Genomic DNA, 27,763 nt, shown 5'->3' with positions numbered 1-27,763 from the left:
GGGGCAGGGACCACGAATTTCACAATTTTTGTTCCCCTCCACCCACAGATGCTATATGCCAAAATTGGTTGAAATTGGTTCAGGGGTTTCAGAGAAGAAGCTGAAAATGTTCAAATGTTAACGCACGACGAACGACGACGGACAAAAACAGAAGATTTTCAAAGAAATATTGCATTTTCACTATATAATCAATCAGCCCCGCCTTTGCACCAGAACCCCTGACCCAGGGGCCATAAATTTCAGTTTTGAAAGAAGCATCCTTGATCATCATTATCATACTATTAGTTTGTCTACTTAATACCCAGCAGCAGAGGAGAAGATTTTCAAAGAAATAAAATGCATTTTCACTATATGATCAATAGGGCCCCACCCTAATACCAGAACCCCTGACCCAGGGGCCATGAATTTTGAAAGAGGCATCCTTGCTCATCATAACCATGCTATTGGTTTGTCTACTTAATACCCAAGGACAGAGAAGAAGATTTTCAAAGAAATAATGCATTTTCACTATATGACTTATAGAGCCCCACCCTAGCACCAGAACCCCTAATCCAGGGGCCATGAATTTCACAATTTTTAAAGAGGCATCCTTGCTCATCATTACCATGCTATTAGTTTGTCTACTTAATACCCAGAGACAGAGAAGGAGATTTTCAAAGAATTTCTACATTTTCACTATATGACCAATAGAGCCCCACCCTAACACACCAGAACCCCTGATCCAGGGGCCATGAATTTCACAATTTTTAAAGAGGCATCCTTGCTCATCATTACCATGCTATTAGTTTGTCTACTTAATACCCAGAGACAGAGAAGAAGATTTTCAAAGAATTTCTACATTTTCACTATATGACCAATGGCCTTATAGGTCACCTGAGTATCATGTAACAACCTTCCAATGTTTGAATTAGGTTTGTGTTTAAATATAAGAATTTTACTTTTGGATGGAAGAAACATTGAATAGCTATGTGGTCATGAAGTACATGTGTCATTTTTATGTTCAATCAATAATCCTTTTTAAAAAACCTAGGTCTGAGACATCATAAAGAAAAGGGTTATTTACTCCTTAGATAAAACCAATATAAGAAGATTTTCAAAGAATTTCTACATTTTCACTATATGACCAATAGAGCCCCACCCTAACACAAGAACCCCTGCCCCAGGGGCCATGAATTTCACAATTTTGGTAGAGGGCTCAACGCTCATTATAATTATGCCCACAGTTTGGCTTCTTGATGTTCAGGAGTAAAGAAGAAGATTTTTTAAAATTACACTCATTTTTGCCCCACCCCTGAGGCCCAAGGGGGGCAGGGACCACGAATTTCACAATTTATGTTCCCCTCCACCCACAGATGCTATATGCCAAAATTGGTTGAAATTGGTTCAGGGGTTTCAGAGAAGAAGCTGAAAATGTTCAAATGTTAACGCACGACGAACGACGACGGACAAAAACAGATAACAATAGGTCACCTGAATGATTCAGGCGTGGCCACGTCAAACCTAAGACGTTAACATAGTGTTGTAGTTATTCCTCCTTCGCCAAACGCTTGGCATTCAGAAGTGAGAATCACGGATCTTTCGGACATTAAAACAGAGACGTGTTGCAACAAGCGTTGGTACATTTAACAACCCTCACTGCTAAGGCCCTGATTGCTAAGCGCAAGTTTAAATATATGGTACTTACAGTATCCTTTACAATTAAAACAAAAAAGTTTGTGTTATACGCTGAAGATTTTTCTTTGCTTTTTTGACAAGGGACTGTTGGGATTGGTGATAAAAAATTACTTGTCAAAGGTTATACAGCTCTATCACTTTTTCGCGCGTTTTAGTCAAAAGAGCTTGCAGTACGAGTCAGCAGCCCCCGACATGTCAAGCTGATCATGTGAGTTATAACTACATAGATAAAAAAAATGATATCCATAAAAGCAAGGATGTTGGGGGCAGCCCCAATTTCGAAGTCGAAATGTCGATGAAAACGTTTTTTCCAGTGCCGTGCTTGCTAAAATGTGTTTCGTAAAATGGGAAGAATCAATATCCTAATTTCAGTTTGCTTACATCAACACCAGTGACGTGAATATTCAGGAGCATTACCTAAAATAACGCACACGTGATAATTTCTTACACAACGGATTCTATGATGGAACATAAATTGTACGTGTTTTTGCAGTCTGTTTTTATTTCGAATTTTAAAAACTATGTTTGATAACACATTTTTAAAAACTTAATTTTACAAAAGGCTTAAATTTGCGATTTTTTTTCGGTGATATAAATTCAGAAAGAATCTGATATAGGATTTCAATTGTTCATGATTTGATATAAAACCCTAGGAGAAAGCTAAAATATACTGTTTTTGCTGCCTAATCCCATTCATGCACAATGAATATTTGGTAATTAAATTTTGTTTAATTTGCTGTTCAAAGCATGAACATTACAAAATATGTATGTACATGTAGCTGCTCTCGTTCAAACGGTAGCTAATAATAATGATATAATAATAAATTTATTTTGTAAAGCGTAAAATCGACATTGCTCTAAACGCTATTTAAATAAGTTGTATAAGAACAGATGACTAGCAGGTCACAACATAGTAATTTTGACTCAGATTTCATTTGCACAGACTAGTTGTTATGAATTGCAAACATACAGAGACTAGCAGCAGTTCTGATATCATATGATAGAGATTTCCAGTTAAGGGCCAGCCACACTAAATGCTCGAGTGTGAATCACAGATGAGGTGGTAAATGGCACTTGTAGTAGGCTCTGGTCAATGGACCGCAGAGTTCTGGAGGGAGCATAGGGTGTTATGAGTTCTTGCAGATAGGATGGATCCATGTTGTTGACTATTTTGTACACTAACACCAATGTCTTGAAGATGACTCTATATCATATACCTAGTAGTGTATCAGCCCTGATACACCTATCTTGGCTAGGGTGAGACAGCTGCAAGTAGGTAGGGCTGTCTCGCCCTAAGGGCCGAGATATCTCTGTCTCGGCCCGTTGTCAAGGGGCTGTCTCGCCCTCAAATTTCAAATGGCTATTTCTTCTTTAATCTTTTGAAATCTAACATAACTACATGAAAAAATGATGTTAGACACAATTTTTTTCAAATACAATACTTTCTTCCACGACAAAATTTAAATTTAAGCAGAAAAATTAAATAAAAACGTTTTCAAAAACGGCGCTGAATTGTAGCGAGTATCTAAGCAAAGGGGGGTAACCCAAGTAACAATTGTTTATTTAGAACAATAACACGTTTAACTTCATTTAAAAGCAATCAACGTTCTAGGCGACAGAAAACAGTAGGAGGATTATGGAGGGTGATACTGAAGCATTTTCAGAAATCCCCGGTCCTAATGGAGATAAAATGTTAATTTACAGCAATTTTGATGTAGAAAACTGTTTTAAAACGATTTCTGAAATCTAAAATCCAGAGGACTTGGCAATAAAACGAGAAAAGTAGAACCATTATCTTCCGACGTATTTCAACGACTTATAGATGCTAAACAGATGGGAAACGGTAAAAAAAAAAACTTACTTCAGTATAAGGTAACATTCCTTAAGCAAAGAAATAGCAGCATCAGATCTGTAAACATTCCCGTTCATACGATGACGCCACGTAAACAAAGTTCTACAACTCTTACAAATTATATGAAATATTGAAAACGGGCGAGTTTGGTAAATCCGAAAAAATAAATAAAAATCAGCAATGGAATAAAGCTACAAAACCCAGACTTTAGCATGTTTCACAATGTCAATAGTACTGGAAACGTAACCATTAAAGTAAACTCTCTGAAGGAATGAAATAGTCAAATATCGTTGTACAGTATACCATGTATTTATGTTTGGGTCAATGACCCCCCCCCCCCCCCCCCACCCACCCAATTAAAAAAAAATGTTTATCAACTTGTTGTGTTTTAGGTATATGATATAAACAATATCACACTCTAATGTTGATCTCGGACCTGGGATTGCCCCTCGAGTGATCTCGGGGCCAATCCCAGGTCCGAGATCAACATTAGAGTGTGATATTCTATATTTATTGAACTGGCAGCCTATGGAGGGAGTGTAGTACTGGTGTAATGGTGTCATATTTGCGGGTGCCTGAGATGATTCTGACTATAGTGTTTTGAGGGATTGGAGTCGCTGGATCTGAGCTACACCTTCGGAACTATTCGGCTATTTCCATAACCGGCTACCATACCTAGCCTTCGTACGAATTAAAACGGAGACAGTCGAGGATACTGATAGCTGAACAAAATGGCGGCGCCCATACGACTCACAGAATTTTCAGTGAAAATATGAAAAAATTATGTCCTTTCTTTTGCCGATTTTTTTTTTTTTACATACGTGTTAAAGTGTACTTTAACAGCCTTGATTCGCGGACAGTATAATGTATGATGTATCAAAAACAAAAAGTGTCATGAGGCGCTTTGCGCACAGTCTTTTAAAAATTTCATGAACCACAGTAAAATTTGAAATGATAGAGAACCCTGCAATACTCTTATCTCAATTAGGCTCACCCCTGCAAGTAACATGTCGTTTAAGTTGTTATGAACAATTAATGCTGTATCAATGAATTTTTGTTATTATGAACATACCTACTAAGTTTGAATAGGCATGAAAGTCTCTAAAGTATATATAAATTTATATTCTATTAAATCTGTATCGCAAGGATTTTTTCTCTGATAAACTTTAAGATAATTTCCATGCAAAATATACGTCTAAAGACGATTTCAGCTACTTCCCAGAAGAGCAAGTCTTCGTAAAAAAGAAGAAGAAATGATTTTGTAAAAAAAAAAATGTTTATTGTTGGTTAACAATAAATAATACAGTGAATGAAATAAATACTCACATATTTACTGACATGGCTAGCACTAGACTTCAATCGTAAACGACGGGATAAGCAAGGTTCTTATATGAAACATTTTAATAAAGCAATTTTTTTAACATAACGCTGTTTAATCTTTGGATGTCTCAATTATGATAAGTTTTAGAGAACTCAGCTCAAATGCAAGCATCAAAATCGGCAATTGATCTACAATATATATGGCAATGTAAAAACAACGTCAGTCATTTTTGTATCATTTGGGATACTTTTTTAAAGTAGAATAATGAAGTGAATTTAATAAAGCATTTGCAGGAAAATAAAACAATGGAAATGACACATCAATATACCATAGTAAATAAAGCATTTTCTAAAACATTTCTTCTTTCTGAAAAACATCATGTACACAAGTATTATCTAACGATATATATTACACTGTACAGTGATTTCTATTGTTGACATTCTAATAAATGCTCTTAAACAACATAACTTGTATTACTCTTATCCTTTGGCAAAAAAACAAACAAACAACAAAAAAAAAAAAAAAAAAAACAACAACAGAAAACAAAACAAAGCAGGGTAGACTTTGGTTAAAATCCTTTATCACAGTTTATGTTCTAGACTGTCTGAGATGATGGTATAATTCTAGTAGTCGTCAGTCTCATCTTAACGAAACTCGCTACAAACACCCCCCCCCCCCCTAAAAAAAAAAAAAAAAAACAATCATGAGAATGAAAACTTAATTTAGTTTTTATAAGTAAAATTGACACAATTGACCGTATAGAATGTAATTCATTTCCATGAATACTCAATTAAGCCCCAAACAGTGGGAGAAATTTAAACAGAGTTATATTGTGAGGAGTAATATATTTCAACTTTTAATCATCATAGAAAATTTACAAGTCCCTTATTTATTTTTCAGAATTACATATTTGTATTTATAACAACTAAACTAGGCCACAATATATATATATATATATATATATATATATATATATATATATATATATATATATATATATAAACTCATGCATCCATTTTTTTGTTTGTATAAAATGGCTTTAAGATGGGACTTATAAAATCTCTATACATTACAAATCCCCCTCAAGATATCGCTAGTCCACTTACAATTGTCTAAATTCATCTACAGCACCATGTTCATTAATATATCTGAATTTTTATCACCCCTTTGTTAAAATACGCATTGTACAGCTATGATGCCAAAAGACGAATACCTTGAGCAGTACAGAAATAGATAGTATGAGATATGTTTTTATAAATTTGAATAGACTGAATAATATAATAAAACTGTGTCATATTAATTTGTTTTCTTTCAATATCAGGTATAAACACGAGGCCATGCTTTTTTGGTGACGTGCTAATTTTTTTTTTTATACAAACGAACACAGTAAAATAACAGTTTTATTTTCAACACACAGAGGAACAGTGAAAATCTGACACATTTCAATAATTTACAATTTACAAATAATTGAAGTATCTACGTGTAACTTTAAATTCAAACATTGTAAAGCATTGCAATCTATACATAATATCAAGTGAATCCCAAGACAGCATCAACAGGCCGACTGTGAAATAGGTGTAAGCGATCAAATATAGCGAATTATTTCTAACAAAATAACAGCACCTGCTTTCATATATAAATATCAATAATACAGGAAATATCATGCAGTAAATATTAACAGACGAAAGTGTAAGAAGATGATGTTTTTATGCAGTGAATAAATTTACCATATCAGGTCATTCATGACAGCATATCATATTATTTGTTTTATTAAGAAAATTACCGTTCTTAAACAGACGGTCAATGTCTTTCAAATTTTTATATTTTCCTTTTCGATAAGAACTGCGTACAACTCGTTGCTGTGCTATAATAAAATTTAGGAAGGTACTCCTATATATCTGGGTCACAGGGCACTATCGTTAGCCGCATTCCTACCCAGACATCGAGAACCTATGTACAGTGAACACAGCTCAAAGGAAATTTCCAAAATCCGATTATCCATTTTAAAATTGGCACATAATTTAACATCTCAGTACATTTCCTTATAAATGAGTATCTCCATTTTCGGTTTCATTTCCCGTCCCACTTTTTCGGTTATTTTCAGGCACCTCAGATATAATCGTATGCATTTCTACGCTTTTAGACTCGACATTATTTGTACCGACTGGAGACGAATTTCTCGAAGATGGTAGATCTGCCTCTTCATAGTCCGAGTCTGTGCTGTCGGAATCTACCTCCTCTACTGCATCGTACACATTTTCGCCTGGAAATCTAGATTTATGGAGATTGTTGATTTCCGCGGTAGTAACCCGTCTTCCACCGTTGATGCCGTCTACATTCTCTAACCCACTAGTAATGATATTCAAAATGGGTTCAGCGTAACTGTTTCTTTGTGACAGAGATCCCAAATCAGGTAACGTATTCACAGAGAATTCGCTGTTGGATCTAGTCATCTTTGAAATCCCCCGGATCCACGAATTTCTTTTGTCGTCTTCTGTAATTGTATTTAAACTTGTTCGTGACTGTGAAGCGAGGCGCAGTAGTGAACCCCATTTGTCCCCAGATGAATCCCATTTAGTTGCTTTCGCAAGGCGATGCCAGCGTGATTTAATAACATGCGCTTTATTTAGCACCATATCCTTGTTTTGTTCTAGAGAAGCCATAGCTTTTTTCGCTTTCTTACTTCTACGTATCTTACCACTTCCATTTACATTACTGTTACCATTTCCATTATTTTCCAAATCTTTTGCGAAGTCAATGAAAGTCTTTATAAATTTGCCGCTCAGATTACCAGAATGTGGAGCCTGATTCCTCTTTCTTCGTGTAATTCGAAGTACTGTCTTCTTCCGCTTTATTTTTGGTGAATCGTCTTGAGTGATACTACTATCTTCATCCAGATCACTCCCAACTGTAGAAATACTTCTGGCATCGTCGTCGTCGTCGAATTGCTGGAATTGTTTTACGAGAGATATTTTAGAGTCCAGATCCATTTGGTTGATTTCATTCTCATTTGGTTTCATACAGTTCACCTCCGTTGTTGACATGATGTGCATGAAAGTTGCCAATCGGTGGAAAAACATGGAAATAAATTGAATAAAAAGTGCGATGCCAAAAATAGCCATGAATAATAGTGAAATTGGTTCCAGGGATAACGCATTGTTAGAGGTATCGTGGCATGGCAGAGGAATTGACAGACCGGTACCACCTTTTGACTTGGCATACTGCAAGCTGAAGATAATTACAATGAACAGTGCGTTCGTCATAAAAAACATCAAACTCATCTTGTTTCTCAATTCCAGAAGATCGTTTCCCATCTTTTTCTTGTGTTTTTCGTCGTGTTGAAGTGGATAAAGGTATTTCAAAATTAGCTCGGACCAGAAATTTTTCTCCTCTTTGCTGAGAAACCTTACTCTTCCATGACCAATGTCATCATCGTGAATCCAGGAAGGTGTGTCCTCCTCATGTGGACTGAGTTTGGACTGATAAATTGGGTTAACTATGGGAAAGAAACATAACATTTCGTTTATTTACCATTTTTGTCGATTTGTTAACTTAAACAAAATCTGAAATAAAAGAACATCTTTGTCAAACTTACATCGAACATCTCCATTGTCTAGAGGTCGTTTGTCCAGACTATCATTATTTTCTTTCATATCGACCTCAGACACATTAGTCTCAGCATCAATCATCACTCTTTGTTGAACTTCTTTTGGAAGAGCCATGACTCTTTCTAAATTCTATAAATAAATCAATGATGTCATTATATATAATAGCTCTAGCAAGTTTATCGTTATTTCGGATTTCAAATATTTCCGTTGAGCATCCCTGAAGAGACATTATTTGTCGAAATGCGCATCTGGTGCATCAAAATTGGTACCGTACAAGTTTTACATTATGACCCCTGGGTCGAGGCCTCTGCTGGTGGACTGTTAGTCCCTGGGGGTCTCTACAGCCCAGTAGCTAAGTACTTCGTTACTAGCTTGAAAATACGGATGTATATTTAATTGTTTTGATAAAATTTAGAAATTCATTTGAAAATTAAGATTATCTCCCTCATGCTTAGCTCTTATCCTTAGACGAATTTGACTCCACTTTTTGTCACTCTGTTTTCTCCTGAAATAACTCTAGCAAGTTTATTGTTATTTCGGATTTCAAACATTTCGATTGAGCATCACTGAAGAGACATTATTTGTCGAAATGCGCTCCTGGTGCATCAAAATTGGTACCGTATTAATTTTACATATTTCACATTTATTCCAAAGTGTTTTCGCTTTACGGCTCTTCAGTGGAATTTGAAAAACAACAACATAACTAGGCGTCGTTGTTATGACGTCATAGTAAGAGACAATGTAAAATATTTGGCACAATAAATGTTCGAAGAAAGCTCCAAAGTACTCATTTATATGATAAAGTGTAACACATATTCACATGCTTAGAAATGATATTTCAATTGACGAAATTGTCAATTTTTACAAACCGGAAATTCTATTGCATTAAAAAACAGAATGACTTTTGAAGTTCGGTTTAATATTAATTGTAAAACAAAAATGTAATTTACTGCGTGACTTGCGAATGTAAATAGAACAAACTGGGAACAAAGTATCCACCGAGTACATGTCCATAAACAACAAATCAGGGAGCCATCTGTTAGAAACACTCCATGTAGTGAGCACTTTGATGTGTGCGGCAGAGGATTTTTTTTTCAATTTTATAAAGAAAATGAACAATAACGGCGGGCAATAGAACAATATTTCATTAATAAATAAATTCAACCCGAACCTCAATGGTTAATTTACTGTAAATGTCACATGTATAAATGAATTCATGTTTCGTCAATTGAAATACTATTTATAAGCATGTGAATATGTGTTACACATTATTATATGTTTGATTATTTCGGCGCTTTTTTCGAATATTTATTGCGCCAAATATTTTACGTTGTCTCTTACTATGGCGTCATAATAACGACGTCTAGTTATGCCATTGTCAAATTCCACCGAAGAGCCGTAGAGCGAAAGCGCTTGATATAAATGTGAAATTTTCAACTTATTTTATATATATTTGTTTTGCTGTTTTCCGCAGGTACAAGTTTCTTGCATATCAGCAAAATCTAGAGTATACGTTAATCAATTCACTCACCTCTAATTTATTGAGAACCTCTTCAAATCTTTTGTCGTCATCGTTAGACCTTGGTTTAGGACAGCAAAGACATCTAAATAGATTTCCAAAAGAAAAGGCATATTCGCTATCTTCTTTGTTTCGTGAACTGGAAAACTTATTTAAAATAGCAGCAATTTTTCCATCCTTCTTTTTTTGGGGTTTGGCGTTTGGTTGTGCTGCTATGGCATTCTCTCTAGTTCCCCATGATACAACATGTAGATTACAAATAGAGTAGATCATGAGAAGCATGGACATGCTCGGTATACACAGGAAGTACAGAGCTCCATGCATAATACAGTAGAATTCCTGTGGATGAAGAACAGCTGCAACAATGAAGGTACCGATTATAAATATCATGAAAACTGTCGTCGGTGAACAAATGCCTTCTTGCTTCATCTCTAGTCCAATACCCACAACTACCACCATCATCAGCAGGGAATATACTAAGGACAAGAACTGTGCCAGCAAGATCTGTCAAGGGAAAATAAGTATTCATATCTACATATTCTTCCGATGAATATGATATAGTTTTCTTTTACAGACTAAATAGAATCTACGGTATATCATACATTGAAGGAAACGTTTATTAATCAAAACTTATGCTTTCTTTACTTTTATACAGCTAATCTTTACTTTTATACAGCTAATCTTTACTTTCTTTACTTTTATACAGCTAATCTTTACTTTCTTTACTTTTATACAGCTAATCTTTAATCACATGTAAAATACTCTACAACACTGAGGTTTGCTGACCTGCCATTTAGACTCCAAGAGGAAACAACTCAACAGGAAAAGTATTATTGGAACGAGGTTTATCGCGAGGGAAGGAAGCAATTCAATTCCAAATGCGCTGTTCAGAGCTCCAACGATGAGTAAGAAAATAGTACCGGGTGTCACCAATGACGAAAGGAACAATAAACCCTGGTACATAATATACAGAAACGAAATGTTTTCATTGATATTAATAACATTTCGCCAGTCTGTGAGTAAATCCATGATGTTTGCCATTGTAGATGGTGACCAGCGACGCCTTTGGTTGTAAAACTCTGCAAATCCTTCTGGGGCGTATGTCAAAGCATCAGCGGCTGCGGAATACTCCACTCTGTACCCTTGCTGAAGTAGTAAAGTGCACAACCATCGATCCTCTCCTTAAAGATCAAACGAATACAATTTGTTAAGTAATTTGATACAGTAAAACTCTGATATAGCGAATTTCTGGGGACCCTCTATAAAAATTCGCTATAAGCGTAATTCGCTATATGTTTATAGCGAATTCGTAATTCAAATATAACGAATTCGTTATAAAACTGATTTGTTCTACATGTATACCAGTTATATAAGAAAGCAGCAATCGATATACTTGCGTTTTTATTGTCTTAAAGTGAAATGAAGCCTATATATTTTCGAGAAGAAATATTTTTATACAAGAAATATACAAATTGATTTATATATGAAAATTTATCTTAATGGATTATTAAGTCATGCAAGAACATGTCGAAAGAGAAATGTCAACAAAATTTTCCGCAATACATACATGTAAAGTCTATTGCAATTGTCATTTACTTGTTGCTTTACACAAATAAAGGAGTGTACGATAAAATAAATGCAATCAAACTTCAAATTTAATTAACAAGAATAGTAAACAATACCGACAATATATTTCCTAAACGTATGTGTAAGTATTGTTTTGCATTAACAACCTTCTTTGAAAAAAATACAAACAGAAATTTTGTAATAAGCGTGGATCCTTTATTGCAATGGAAAACGATTGTTAAAAATCACAAAGAGTATAAAATGAAAAAAATAAATTCGTTATAAAAGGTGATTTTTACGTTCATTTTTAATTCAAGGGGAATTGGAATTTGCTTCGTTATATCCATAAATTCGCTATATCCGTGTTCGTTATAGACGCAGATTTTTATATAGAATATATTAAAAATTTGCCGGGGAAATCGTTTTCACTTCGCTATACCGTAATTTCGCTATATCCGTGTTCGCTATATTCGAGTTTTACTGTACATGTGATGCATGAAAGGTGATAACGAACAGTGATCAATCTCATAACTCATATTATTCTTCCAGATCCATACAAGGACAGAAATTAATCACCTTGGTCAAATTGAACGTAGTGACGTGCTGAAGATGATAAAGTAGCATATTTTCTCATGACGTTATCGTCCATCAAAGCTGACGCGCGAAACAAAGAGAAGCACCCGGGACTGCAAAGGACACATCCAATCAAATGTTCTGTAGCTTTTTGTAACCAATGGCTGACTGCATATTCAAACTTCTGATACCAAATCATAAGACCTGTTGAAAAAATGTACATGTGGGAATCTTTGAAGACGTATTTTTAAAAAAATCATGTGATCTATATTTTAGGTCCTCATACCAGTTCCAATTGGATGGATACGTCCGCATGCCGCGCCCACTTTTTCGTTTTTCCTCATTCGGTCAACAAGTAGTTGTACTGCCGAAGGTTTGAAATCTACATCTCCATCCAAGGCCAGGATATAAGTATTATCAGCTATTGTCTGTTTCCTTCGGGAATCAAGGGGTTGAGCCACCAGTTTGTAACCCAGCAAGTAGTACATATACATTACCTGAATACAAAAATTACAATATGTGACTCACAAGACTCAATTCTGAATAGGTTCAGGTCCATTTCTGTGTTAATAGTGCGTGATTATTACCTGGCTCCATCTCTTTTTGTGGCGGATCTTCACTTTGTCCTTCATGTGGATGTATAATTTATTACCACCTGGTAATGTCCACTCCAGGCGTCCTCCATACGGAGTCGGGTACTTTGTAGGAGGGGGTATTTTAATAGGTACCTTATGTACTTTACTGTATCAAGAATAAGAACATTCGTAAATAGTGGTAATCTATCAAATGATTATCTAATTTCACATAATATACAAAACATATGATTACAACATTGCGGTCCGTAATGTGAGGAAAATTCGGTATACAAAGATTTTTATATTGCATATTTTCTTAAATACAAATTGGTTAATGCTACCTTGCTGCGTCGTCCATAACAAGAAGCATTTGTTTAACGAAACTGTTCACATGATATTGATACTCGTCATCATCATGGGGTTCAAAGGCGTCATCGAAAAATACATGCGTCTCGAACTCATAATAATCTGGGTCAACAACATCGAAAAATTTCTGCGCATTTTTCCTGGCACATTGGTCGTTGTCTAGCCTAATAATGCAGAAAAAATCAACTTAATCGTCTAGCATACTAATTCTTCAAGTATATTTCTATAAAAAGAGATTTAAAATGAATATTCATGAAATGTTTTTTTTCACCTAAACAATGACGTCAGAATTTGAATCATCTCTTTTTGTGTCTCATGCCACATTGTCGCACACACATAGATCATTGGCGTGCGGTCAGTCTTTAAAGATCTCCGACCCGGCAGTATACCACGGTCAATAAAATCATTCTTGATATTTAGTTCTGGCGATTCAAACCCAAATCGTTTTTGCTGTAGAAATAAATAAATGAAGAAATAAATAAATGATGAACAACAAGCTATGTTAAAATCAAAGGTAATCCTTAAAAGGAAACAAAACCAATCTCACAGCGTGATAAATACCTTTTCTGATCTCAACCGAAAGTCCCTGTCCCTATCGTCTCTTCTTCTGTTGAGCATTAGCGACTGTTCCAGCATAACTCCACAGTACAGTGGTTGGACAAACAACCTATGCAGAATCAAATCCAATTCCAATATTCATAATATAAGCGCTTGCTCAATACGTAACATTCTATAGGACGTTAATACAGTACCTCTCCATACAGAATTCACTCACCTCTCTGTTTGTACCAAACGTTCTACTCTGGGAATCCATATGTGGAATGTGACCCACATGAATGAGAGCCACCAAATCAAAGTCACAGGAAGATAATAATCCGAAACCAGTCGTAGAAGAAAATCAGCGGAAACGCCATGGATATCACAGGTCCAGTACAAATAATCCGGCATCAACTTAGAAACCCCCACTCCCGTAGTCTTCCATGACTCACAGCTCTCTATAAATAAACCCGCCATTATCGGTGCCGCCAACATTAGTGGAAGAGAGAAGCTTCCGACCTGAAGCATGATTTTACAGGCTGATTTAGCAAATGTGTAACAGAGAAGACAGCACACAATCTGAACCACTGAAACCCAAAATGCATCATGCTTGAACGCGGAACTTTCCACATTTAAGGCATCCTCTGGATATGCCAAATGGGGACATTCATCTGCTCGATTATGTCCTTCGAAAACCAAAGCTTTCACACAGGATAGTTTAAGATTACTCATTAGAGCCAGCATCATTCCCAACGTTAAAACGACTTTCCAAACACTCACTGCAGCATATAGCTTTGTTCTACTTCGTCGAATACTTCTTTTCAACTCCAGTAACGAACTTCCTAGTTTTCCCAAATGTGTGAATTTGCTAACATAATTTTCCCACCATCCTAATGAAATTAAAAGCAGGGATACAAAAATACCCCATGATTGCTCGTAATCGATGCCTCTTATTATGTTCAGAAGAGGCCACATTAGCAAAACAGAGGCTTGTATCAACATAGCTAGTACGTCTGCTAGTACAACGTAGAACCGTCGTCCGGTTTCTCTTTGACTGTCAAACATCTTCAGAAATGAAGGAATGAAAGCAGTACCAAATGTAAGCATCAACCCACGGATAGGATCCAAGCTTGGGAGAACGTAGAATACGAAAATGCAGATTCCAATAGAATGAAGGGTCTCTATCGACAAAGCCTACAAATACATTAAATTAATTTAACATCGGCACATTTGTGGAAAATTTACGATGAAAAAGAGAGGATATTTGAAAATATGATGTGTTTATACACTCTAATAAATTGATGCATTACTTTAAAAAGCAACTTACGATTGTTAGAATTGTAAATGTTGGGTTTCTTGTTTTCTTGAAAAATATCCTCCACACACACTTTGTGAACGTGAAAACATAAGGAGTTGTAGTCACCAAAAATAAAGCCCAAAGCCATGTAACTTCTACAGTCTGAGATGGCTGAAAAGCTGTCCCTTCTACATCCGGTGCCAATCGGCGACAGGAAGTCACATGTCCAGGCTTATTGCTTTTTGTGCAATTAAGTGTCACATTAGAATATACATTTGAAGCAATCAGGAGAAGACTGCTTTTGCTAACCATTGTTGTTAGTAAGATAAGAATAGTTAGTACAATGCTCACAAGTACTTTGGTGCATTTTCGGAACAGACTAACATACGTTCCGTCTATTGTTTTCGAAATATCACGTGAGGCTACTCTAAATACATCCCAAGGCTTCATGGAGGAGGGTTTGGATGATAAAGTTGCACTACTGAAAGGAAAATTTAGATATTAAAATATAATAAACTAATTTTAAAAAAATATTGAAAAAAGAATGAAAATAAACATACGGAGCTGGGTCTTTTAGAGGTTCACTGTGGGAGGACAGACTAGTGTATCTTGGAAATGAGTTGCTTTTCTCCTTCGCCTCTTTATAATTAATGCCCTTTTCAATGGAAGTGGGATCGTCTGACTTGGTTTCCCTGGTTAAAGTTGAGGCTCTTGAGCTGGAAGGGTCTTTCATATTATCACTACTGGTGTCACTCCAAGATGGAACCTCGATATTGATGCTAGACATCATTGGATTGACGATTCCGTTTGGTGGTAACTGACAAATATTACATAGACATTGCTAGTCTGGTGATTTTTTAACCAAATAAATCGGATAAGTTTTACAAAAAAGTCTTTCATTACATTTTTCTCTTTAGGGATGAGATTTTCTGTACTGGTGTTGGATGTCTCCATTGGTAAGGGAATACTTCTATTCAAGTAAGGTCCTTCTGGAGATGTCTGCGGTTCACCGCCCTGAAATGAAATATTTCCGAAATCTATGTTGTATTCTAGTTTTAATTCCAAATTAAAATTCTAATATATCAAAATAAGTTTAGCACATATTAAAGCCATTTAAACACATTTCATATGAAAAAGTTAAATTAAAACTATTAGTTATTATTTGAAAAGTCCTAGATTTTTATGTTCAAATTTGACAAGTATTCAATTACAGATCTTAATTTGTCAAAAGGTAATATTGATAAGTTAAAATACGAAGTCGTACAGAAGAAACGCACATTTTGGGCAGTTGTGTTTGGAAAAGACGTATCAGTAACCCATCCAAGTACTTTAAAGTGAGTCAATGTCTCCATTTCAAGTCTGGGAATGCTACTTGTTTTTTGCCAAAAAATCCATCGGAAATGTCTTACAAAGAGGTTAAACTGCCCACTTGCATAGCTATGTAAATTTCCCCGCAACAACAAGACATAGCTGAACAAATGTTAATTCCTCTGCGACCCACACTTCGACAAATACTAACCAGTCCATTCAAGCGCGCTCAGCAATCTATCGAGTTCTCAATTGATTTTAGTCAACTGTATACTTTTTCATAAGATACCGTGATATTTTTTATAATCCATTAAATGCTGTTTATCCTCCCCTCCTTTTTAAATCACCTAGAAAAATCTTTAATCAAACACGTTTTGAGAAGTGTATTTGGCTTTAAAAAGCGTCGAATAAATCTTTTAAATTCCATCAAGTTTGAAGTAAAGTTTTCCTAAAATATCATAATTTCATTATAAAATTAGAACCAATTCTAATTTACTGTATTCCACATCGGGATGCTGGACACATCTAGAATCCATACTGCTTGTTTATAACTACTACTTACAAAACCTTTGTAGATTTTTCGAAGGCGATCGGGAGTCCATGCTTTAGTTACAAATTTCGAAAGGTCCATCCTCTCAAAGAGTCTCCTTTGGTGTCATTTTTCATATAAAGTGCAACAACAATTAACATTGTTACTTATCAATCAAATGACTTATTTGGGCAAACGACAGCACAACAAATACATTATCATGTTTTCCAGCGAAAGTCGAAATGATGCCGAAGTCAAAAATTGATGCAAACCTAGGTGTCTCTGATGTTGTCTTATGGAGGATACAGTGACATTGCAACGTAACCAGGGGTGGCGCGGAACACTTTGTTTACTGGCATGAAACTTGCAAATGAAGTTTACTTTGATAGGTTCCTGATCAAGCGGAAAGTGTCTTGATAAGGCATCACGGTGTTTGCTGTCATAGGAGAAATGTCTACAACTAATTGCGATACAATGCAGATCTCGCTTTCTAGAGGTCTTTGCTGCTGTAACGTGGTGGTTACCTTAGCATCTGACGGTATTGTATGATTAAGGATTTCACTATTCAAGGAAAGGCAATAGCCATCCGAGGCTAGACACACCCATAATAATATGCATGTGAAATAGACATGCATCTTTAACGTAGCTAGAGATGATTAATGTGCCATGACGTCACACTCACACAATATGAATTACGGTGTGAAGGATAGGCGAGACTGACAAAGATTCGTGATGATAAAGATTTTCTCTTTAGACATTCTTAGCATTACCCCCATCCCCTCCAATTTTCATCGTATCTAATTTCTGTATTCGATTGAAAACTAATTTTACTGATAATCGTTCTTTGATATACGTTGACATATGTATATTGTTTAAACAATTTCCACACGCTGTATGCAGAATTTTGTTCACATAAAAAGTTTTAGAATGTTTTAAAGAGTTCCTTTCTTGGCAGTAGACCGTGGCTTTTCGGTATATTTATTATCTCTGCTATTTCTTCATCAAAATAGGTGCTGACCGCTAAAGCGAATGTTTCATAGTGTAGGCTACATTCCCACGATGGGAGATGGAATATATGTTGTGTATTCATCAATGCTCAAGAAAATCACATTTCCACCGTCCTTTAGAAACCAGTAATTTCGTTCTAGACTTTTTTGTCTAAAATAATGTTTCTTTTACTGTTTTAGGAGTGGTTCTTTCAATAACTCAGATCAATTGGAAGATATATACCGTATGTGAATGCATCTTCTTCAGTTTTAAAACATGCGGGAAATGAAACCACTTTTGTACAATGTAACATGGGGTCTGAGAAAGTTAAATTGTACGAGAACTTTGTGTTTCGATGGTATTAACAACTCAGACAATATCACTTAATCCCTCAAAGGATAATCTTTACAAGAAATATTTTTTTCATTATACAGTTGTAGTAGTTACAACATTACACATTATTTATCAAGGAAACGTGAGTCAGAAAAAGGCATGTTATTTCCTCGGCCAATCTTTTATTTCATTGTGATATATTATTTACAGAATGTTTCTTAAATATAGCCCTGAAATATGTAAATGTAAGACTTATACGGTACCAACTAAAACAAGTGAATTACTGATTTAAGATAAATTATGAAAGTATCAACAGTATTTCTTTAACGGTGCTTATCAGTATGAATGAAACATTATTTGAGGAAGGAATTATACTTGTATATATATTTCTTAAATCATACATATATATCATATATATTTCTTAAATCATACATATTTATGTAATCTAAAATATGTGCAAAATATCGTTTACAAACGTTTTTTTTTTTTAACATCATGGGCAATTTTAAATGCATGATCATAAATTTGACGGGCTGGTATCTGCATATTCAACGATTTTAAACAAATTAGTTCGACTTATGTTTTGTAAGATATGTATGAAACTGCTTTTGTAAACATTCATGCTACAAATATCAAACCCCAAAACAATAAAACTGATTGAGACAAAAGCAAATGTTTGTTTTTCGAAAATATGTAGACATGGATTACAGTAGTCTCTAAATAATTTGAAGCAAATTTACCATCAAAACTAACTGAACATAGGTCTGTTCCTCAACCATATTCACATCTTTTGTTGATATGATTATTCAAGATGTTTAGAGATGCATGTGTCCTGTATTTCCCAAAGTAAAAACACTGACGAAAATACGACATTTTTGCTAAAATTATCATAAATATCAATTTACTCATTTTCATAGCATCATAACTTATCAATGACACCATGAGAAGAGATGAAATTTTAATTTTTTTTTAACAATACACTTTGAAATGAGATGGTACTACAGAGTTTTATTGGGTAATGATTTAGCATTCTTTTATTTTGAATGACGATTCTGGGGGCAAAAAAAAAAAAAAAAAAAAAAAAAAAAAAAAAAAAAAGCCACCATGCAAAGTTCTTTGAAGAAAGCGCAGATCTTGTAAAATGGTAAAAATAATTCGTGGTTTTATAAATTTTGCTTCAACTATTTCTGCACATTTTATTCTAGATATTGTAATTGCAACCCGTTGAAAAAAATATATACTCTTTGTAAGGATATTTCATATAATTTAAACAAACATCTATCCATCGTACAATTCATATGTAAAACTTATACGGTACCAATTCTGATGCACCAGATGCGCATTTCGACAAATAATGTCTCTTCAGTGATGCTCAAGCCGACATTTTGGAAATTCGAAATAAAAATACTTGTAAGAGCTAAAAGGAAAACTAAAGTGCCAAAAAATGGAGCCAAATTCGTTCAAGAATCAGAGCTATGCATGAGGGAGATATAATAATAAATTTTGAAAAGAATTTCTAAATTTTATCCCAGCAATTAAATATACATCCGTATTTCTAATTTGTCAAAATCTTTGGTGTTGTCATCAAGTATTTGTTAGACTTAAAACTTCACATCACTGTCTACTAATAGAGACTGGTAGGTGGTTGGGTAGACCATCTGATGACAGATGCTGTATACGTTATGTAACAATTGGCAGATGAAATCCACTTTACTTTAGAATGCAAAGCTTTTTCAGATGTAAGGAACACATTTTTGATACGAAATTCTGCTACAGACCAATTACTGTTAATTGATGTCATCTTTGGAACTGAAAACTTGGGAAAGAATCATTCTGTTCTCCTTAATAGTATTCATCTGGTGTACTTGTGCCTTTTTTCTAGCATAATTCATATTGTACCTCTCACAAATTACCTAATTACAAATCCATACATTATACCTCATGTACCAATATACAGCTGGTTTGAGTGAATAAACTGAATTGAATTGAATTGTCATTATTTAACTTTCTTTCGAATAATCATTTAACATATAGGAATACAGATGGATTCGCTAAACATTTGTTTTGGTACAAGCTTGATTGTCGTAACAATTCATTCTATATTTAGGATTATCAATTAGTCCCCTACAAGGTACAATTCTAGGTCAACGGGCAGCGAAATGTCATCCTAAACACGATCAGAGCCTGATAACACAGAGGGGGATTCACTCGCAGGCACTCATAATGAAGCCTCGGAGTTTTAAACAAATTTAGAAATCGTCACAACTAGGGTATTTCCATCAATGTACAGTTCTTAAAATATTTGTGGAATAAATCTACTCACATTCCTAAAAGAATTAAGACATTAAATTATATTCGATCACATCTTTCTCAATGACCGTTGAATTAAAAGAACATTAATTAAACTCTATTAACAATAACTACCTTTTCGATATTTACAAAGTTTAAATGATTGCAATTAGATTATCAAATATTTTTTTTATCTATAAATGTTTGGAATGCAAACCAAACATTTTATAAACTGTATCTAATTAAATAACATTCCAATGTCCTAACACACATAGGTCTAGTCAGACAAACTTACGGATTCCAAGAGAATATCGTTTTCAATTTAAGACTTGACAAATTGTATTTGGTGTGTCTTGTGTGGACACGGGGGTCAAAATCTGGCAATACACACTTTGATGAACAAGAAAACATACCCCGTCATTAATTAAGTTATACGGTAATATTACCGCACCATTACACATTTATAAATTATTAGATCGCAGATGAGGTACCTAATTAAATTAGAAGTCATAACAATACAAAAACAAGAGAGTATTTAGATATCACTGTGATCAATTTGCCAAAAACAGAGGCATTGAGTTTTATATATATAAGTTGGGGTTTGCTTTTTTTTAACCAATTCAAATAAATCAAACCAGCATGATGGTATCATAATGTTTGGAACATACTAATGTTTCAGAGCTTACGTTATTTCCTTTTGTAGAAACTCTACTTTAAATAACATTTTCTTATTTTTATAGCCTCTGCTACATAAATGCACAGCTGTACATGTAATTACAAACTTACTGTATAATTAAAACTCACTTTTATGAAAGTCATGGGTTTTTGTAATGAAACCACACTATTTGTTAGGTACTTATAATCATACCACTCTAGAGAGATGCTACACTGCAGTGTTATACAAATTCAGTTTCGTTGAATAGATAAATTCATTACTCACGTTGTCAATTTTAGAGTCCACATCTCCTTGGTTCATGTCGTTGACTTTGTATACCACTTTGTATTTACCGAAGCTGTAAGGAGAATTTATGTTACTGAAATCGTCTTCATCGGACGAACACGAAGTGATATCCGTCTCTATTGAGGAACATTCATCACTCATTATTTTTTTGTTTAACTTTGGAGTGAAACGGTTCAAATGCTTCAGATTGTATTTGGATGAAAATAATAATGAGTGGAAAGTTAAGACTTAAATGATATGACTTTCACTTGACGTTCGCTTTATTTGTTTTCAACAAAGTTGCTTGATGTTTCAGAAATCTTAATATATCTTTGGGTTCAACCCTATTGATTAATGACAAACGTAAATTTCTGCTCTGCCACGGAAGTAGCTATGAACGCCCTCTAATAGATATCACGAATATGTCTTTCACAGATACAGGTACTTCTGTGTAGTATGTCCTAATATACTCCCACGCGATGTAGCTAATAATGCAATAGGTATTCAAGAATTATACATGTAACCGTACCAATTAAAAAATTAAAACATCTATAAGAAGTGTCAGTTCAATACAGATAGTGTAAACAATTATTTAACCATCTATCCCAATTCTGTAGAAGAATTACATATATTGAAATGAAGTATTCTTATAATTTTTTTTGTTTTTGTTTTGGAACTTTTGGATAAACATACCCTTTCATGAATTTTCTCGGTGAACCTTCGGGAGGGTGGATGTTAAGGTTGTTTGATGTCATTCTGATACGGCGTCAAACAGGCGGGAAGTTTGGAAAAATTCTAGATACAATGTTTATTAGCGTTACAAGAATGTGGCGTGTAATCCAATCCCATACATATCAAGTTTATTTAGTCACTAATTGTTATGGCATTCCATCGCACCCGCTAGGATGATGCTTCTGTTCCGGAAATCACGTGATGACGATGAACTGTCTGAGTAGGCTACGAAAAAATCCTCTGTAATTAAAAAGTAAAGGTATAAAAGAAAATCTCACTCATTAGGGTGTATATTTCGCCTCTCGTGCCAGAGACAGATAATGGGTTCTGTACATTCCTATGATGAAAGTAAAGGTGACCAGAAAGTTTTAAAAACATGTTCGAAACATTCTTTAATGTCTAGCAGTCAAAATTGCTTATTGTGGAAATTGGGGTAATTGCATTCTTTGGACCTTGGTTGGAGTACAGAGGTAATGCGACTTATAAATGCGGTGCCTTGAAACCAGAACTCCAGTTTTGGTACTTTTTCAGAAAGTCAAAGAGGAGGGTAAAATACCACCGACAAAGACAAGTCGTCCAACCAATATCTTCATGCCCCCAACCAGGTTATCATAAAATCATAAAGACCTGAAGTATTTACCGTTTGTTTAATGAAAATAATCCACTTATTTCTAAATTTGACGATAAGGTTCTTTAATGTTGAAGGCACTGTTTGCCAGCTAATTCCATCGATTCAGTGAGCGTAAGAAGTTTGAAAACTTTCTATGATTAATGCTTTGTTTCAGTATTTGTTTAAATTACCATTAGTAGTTTTGAAATACTAGCTCCCCCTTTCACACCTCTAACCCTGAAATTCAGTACGAAGTTCTGGATTCCTTTCACATTGCCGAATTTTTACGTATATGCATTTTGGTGGACAATTTTTATCGACTATAAATGGTTATCTAATAAACAGGTGAAATGACTTTGTGGGAAATGGTTTTAAATGTTTGCTTGACACAAACATGTTAAATGATTTACCTGTCCAGAAAGATTAATACCAAAGCTTATTAATCGAAAATTCTTGTCTAGATATGCCATATGTTAAAAAATATTATTATACTTTCATGTAAAATACTCGGATATGATTGACCAAAAACAGTTGAAAAAAGATAATGTTTCCCTCTGAGAATAGAAAGCACGCGCTCCAAGGTGATAGTATCTAGCAACGGGAAACAATACTTGACAACGGGTGACATTATAAAAAATCATCACATGCGTCAAACTGATGTGACTACGGTTCGCCTTAGATTTCAGAGGAATGGCGTTTGGGCGGTCTGCAGTGCGTTACAGCAACATTTTGAATGAAATCGATTGATTAAAAGTAACAAAGTTAATTGACTGCGCCTCCGTTGACAAAGGTTTCTCGGATGAACCTTTTCAATTTTACCCTCAACTACATACGGTATTTATATAGTAATAACGATACACAGCAATATACATGTAGTATTCTGAACATGAACGATTTTCTTTTTCACGACCATTTTTACGCTTCAAAACTGGAAATGCGTTTTCCTAAGTGACTTGCAAAAGGAGGATGTTTGCTACATGTCAAATGCAAGTAAATGATATTACAAGAATAGAGACATTTAGCATCGTTTTCCACCAATCCGAACAGGGACACGCCTACCTCTTTACTTATGCTATTTAGACGCTGCTACATTCGGGAGGAAATCCACGTACTCAGTTGTTAGCAATTGTAATTTATGATAATATGTAGTGTTTTTCGACATAGATCACATGTATTTTTTACACCATAAAAAAGAAATTGTAAATCTCGAATACAAATTCCAGATATATTTTCTCATCTTAATTAATTTGCAAACGTTTTTGAGGTACATGTAGTATGCAATAATTAGATAATTCATTACTTTAGTTTCTAAATAAACAATAAATGTACATATGCATTCATAATTTGTTAATTTTGATCAATGTCATTTTCAGCATAAAATCACGTCAAAATCATATCTTGACCAATATAATTGCGAAATATAAGTGTTACATAATCACTTAAAATTCCATACTATTTACACAGGATATATAAAAATTAAAGTCGTACTGGCTCTGGCAAAGTAAGAGAGAGAGAGAGAGAGAGAGAGAGAGAGTTAACACATGTACTATATGTATGAAGACAAACATTGATGAATTATTATCTAGGATAATACTTGGTCAAACAAAAATCATACGGATAAATCAATTTTATATATTTCTTTAAAAATGAGTTTCATTGTTTATCTTATAGATTTCGTACATGTGTAAAATATTTCCAATTTCATACTTTACTCCAACATTTAAAAAAATCCTACGAATTATGTCATCCTCAACACACGTGTATACATACTGGTCAAATTGAAGAAATGTTTTAATCAATATAGATATATTTATGGATTGTTATTAATGAGTGGATACCTTACATCATTCTAAACACCTCTATACTTGCATCTACTAATATGGCATAATGTAATCATCAAAAGATAGAAATGTTACAGGAGGACGAACAAAGAAACAAACGCGCGAGGTCGATAGATTAATATAGCAATTACGTGTGTTAAAGAATGTTCACTTAATCTTTTAGATTACACGTGTTAAAGAATGTTCAGAGAATCTTTTAAATGATGACATATTTTTCATTTTTTTAAATAGTGACCTCCGAGATGACCTTTATAATCAAGTAAAAGTTTTGGATTTTTATATTTTTTTTTTGTGATTTTTTTTATGCAGATGGAATATATATGAAATAATTGACACGACTTATTCCATGTATATGACATATAATTCTTTAATGTTTGATAAAAGAAAACAAATATTTAATACATGTAATAATATAAACTGTATAGAATGTTCATTGTACAGTGTCCTACCTTTTGAGGCAGAATGCTTGTATTTTGATTGCATGGTAACATTTTCTCGTATGCAGCTAATTAACATGACACGTTCTACTTAAATCAACTATTTACTTAGCAAAGATAAGATATTCATTTCAAAAACTCTTACATGTGCAATATTTCAGTCCGTTATCTATGAACAGAATCTGTTAGAAATTTAGGTCTGAATATATTACACAGAGTATATTATTAGCTCGTAGGTCTACAATTTATGGCTTCTTATGATTATGTGATTTTTCAACTGAGGGTGATTTCGTAAAGAGTTGAAAATTATCTGATTCTATTTGATAAGTGCAAGTAAAAATCTAATCACTCAAAAATAGACGAAAGAATATATACAAATGTGTGCACACACACACACACACACACACACACACATATATATATATATATATATATATATATATATATATATATATACAGAGAGAGAGAGAGAGAGAGAGAGAGATCGTCCGGAAAATTTGACAATTTCATACGGTTTTTAGTGCTTTATATAAATATTGGTTCAGGTTTGTGGATGAGTTTTTTGGACGAATAGGACATGTCCTAATTCGCTCCGCTCTTGTCATTGATTGGCAAGCCTAAAAACCAAAAACATGTAATCTTCGGTGTAAATACGTTTGTAGATTTAGTGTAGTTGTAGTGCTAGGTGTATTTATGTGTAGTTTTTGTTGTTTTGTTATTATTCTCTGTTAATATTGGTCACATTATGTAGTTATTTTCGTTTGTCCTGAAGAAGGGACAGGTCGTCCCGAAAATTTTACAATCTAGATGTTCGTGTCATTGGTCATTTTAGTGTTTTGTTTAATTTTTTTGTATTTGACCTTGTATCCACCTTCGACACTTCTAGGTATTGTTGGATGCTATATATATATATATATATATATATATATATATATATATATATATATATATATATAATTCAATAAAAAAAGCAGGAAAATATACAGTTCCAAAATATATTTAAATCACTAGCGCTTTCTGGATTTTAACATCCATCCTCAGGTGAATACAAATTAATTATATATATATATAAAGCACTAAAACCCGTATGAAACTGTCAAATTTTCGGGACGATCTATCCCTTCAGGACGATAAAATATTTACATAGAAATCAAAGCTAAATAAATAAAATATATATTGAAATATGAAGCAATAAAAAATAAGTCTGTTATCAAGAATTGAACTAATTTACAGTAGGGCTTGATGAAGTCATAGACAAAGAACGGGTTAATCAATCAATATTATTAAGCGGTGTATTACATGTACCTCCTTCTAATCCAGGTACAAAATACCTATAACGACCTGTCATTAGAACGGGTTAATAAACCGCTTAATTACACTGATTAATTAACTAAATTAATAATTAATTAATTAATCCTCTAGTTTTTGCATGATGACATAGTTTAATGGATTATAGCAAGGTTATAAAGAACAAAATTTTCGTCGTTTTGTTTAATATATCGTTTACAAAAAGCATGGATCTTTCAAAGATGTCAATGTGTAAAATATGGGAACTATTTATTAATAGTTTGGAAAATGTGTCAGTAATTCTTCTTCTATCGATATATTTTGGTAATTTACAGTCCTTTGACTTCTTGCACGAATTTAATATATGAATTCTTAATTATGGAAATACTGTTATTTTCACTTGTTAAAAAAAAATTGTCATTTTTTCTGTCGATTTCTTTTTATGCATAATGGATAGCTAAAATTTCAACTCGAGCAGCTGGTGTGTTTTTTAATGATGCCAAATATCATACCTTTTGCTTTCTGTTGTTATCGGAACTTTCAAAACAATTACAGGAATAGTTTTAAATTAAGTGCGTTCTTTGTGAATCTGGAAACGAGAAATCAAAATTCCCTCTCTTAAATCTAAATTAGTGATGAACTTATGCATGATAAGCTTTAGTAAACAATCGAAGATGAAAGGGAAATTAATTAACAATTTTCCTTTAATGGAACACCTACAACGAATTTTACAATGTCGGTGAAAATTTTGAATTTGTAAAATATAAACATTACATTAGTTGATTTGCAGATTAAAGTTTTCTTAAGTAATCAACAACCTAATTTGGTTAATTAATTTTGTACTTACTAAGAACTCCATCCTCCCATTTTACAAATACCGTCCATCCTTTTGCATACGAGAAGTCAAAAAAATATTATTATCTATTTTCAATGTCTGAGGGGGCCAGAAGACAAAGACTAAAATCAATAGTTCGGGAGGGTGTGTCGTTCTTCCAAAGGATAAAATGTGTCAACAACGCATTCCAAAACAAATTACTTGTGTCCGGACCGTTTAATGAAACAGAAGTGGTGTGTCCAAGATTTTTTGATCTGATAACAACCGTCAATAAATACATTCTGCTAGCGCCCCTTCAGTGTTCAGAACTGCAGTTTTGTCGATTTTTGCTTATCTGTGATTTTTATTTTCAAAGATTACAAGTTGCCAAAATGTATTGTTACTGATTTCTGAATTGGTCGTGGTCTGCGGTAGCTGATGATGTTACATGTACCTATATGATTAAATGTCTACCGAGAGAAAATAAAGCGCAGAGTTTTAGTCTGTGATGTGGTTTTAATGAAAAATACACACATTAACATAGTAAGATATCTAGGCAGGTGAGCGATAAGAACGGGTGGGCAGTGAAAGTTGTAGTGTTGATAGAAACATTGACAAACACTGGCGTTAATGACAAAATCCGATAGATACGGGAGATAACTCTATCCCACTCCAATCGATAAGGAAAAATTAATTAATTGTGTAAATTGCATCGTTGTTGATTTTATAAATATATACACAGTAAGGGCTAGTCTTAATTGTAATGTT

The 27,763-nt window shown here is 34.0% G+C and overlaps 1 protein-coding gene across 1 annotated transcript; it reads right to left on the bottom strand.

Moving 5' to 3' along the window:
* Nucleotides 1-5,373: 5,373 nt before the first annotated feature.
* On the bottom strand, nt 5,374-21,436 carry LOC125682023 (chitin synthase chs-2-like). Its single transcript, XM_048922399.2, has 15 exons — nt 21,275-21,436; nt 15,792-15,902; nt 15,449-15,705; nt 14,919-15,369; nt 13,830-14,785; nt 13,616-13,721; nt 13,326-13,504; nt 13,030-13,218; nt 12,701-12,854; nt 12,400-12,610; nt 12,117-12,317; nt 10,761-11,155; nt 9,987-10,478; nt 8,443-8,584; nt 5,374-8,343 (listed from the first exon to the last, which is right to left on the bottom strand). Exons 1-15 carry the CDS (start codon nt 21,434-21,436, stop codon nt 6,890-6,892), a joined length of 5,460 nt encoding a protein of 1,819 aa, XP_048778356.2. The 3' UTR covers nt 5,374-6,889.
* Between the last annotated feature and the right edge of the window lie 6,327 nt (nt 21,437-27,763).

Source organism: Ostrea edulis, chromosome 2, assembly GCF_947568905.1.
Source record: "Ostrea edulis chromosome 2, xbOstEdul1.1, whole genome shotgun sequence".
Taxonomy (NCBI): domain Eukaryota; kingdom Metazoa; phylum Mollusca; class Bivalvia; order Ostreida; family Ostreidae; genus Ostrea; species Ostrea edulis.
This window is presented reverse-complemented; position numbering and strand designations above follow the sequence as displayed.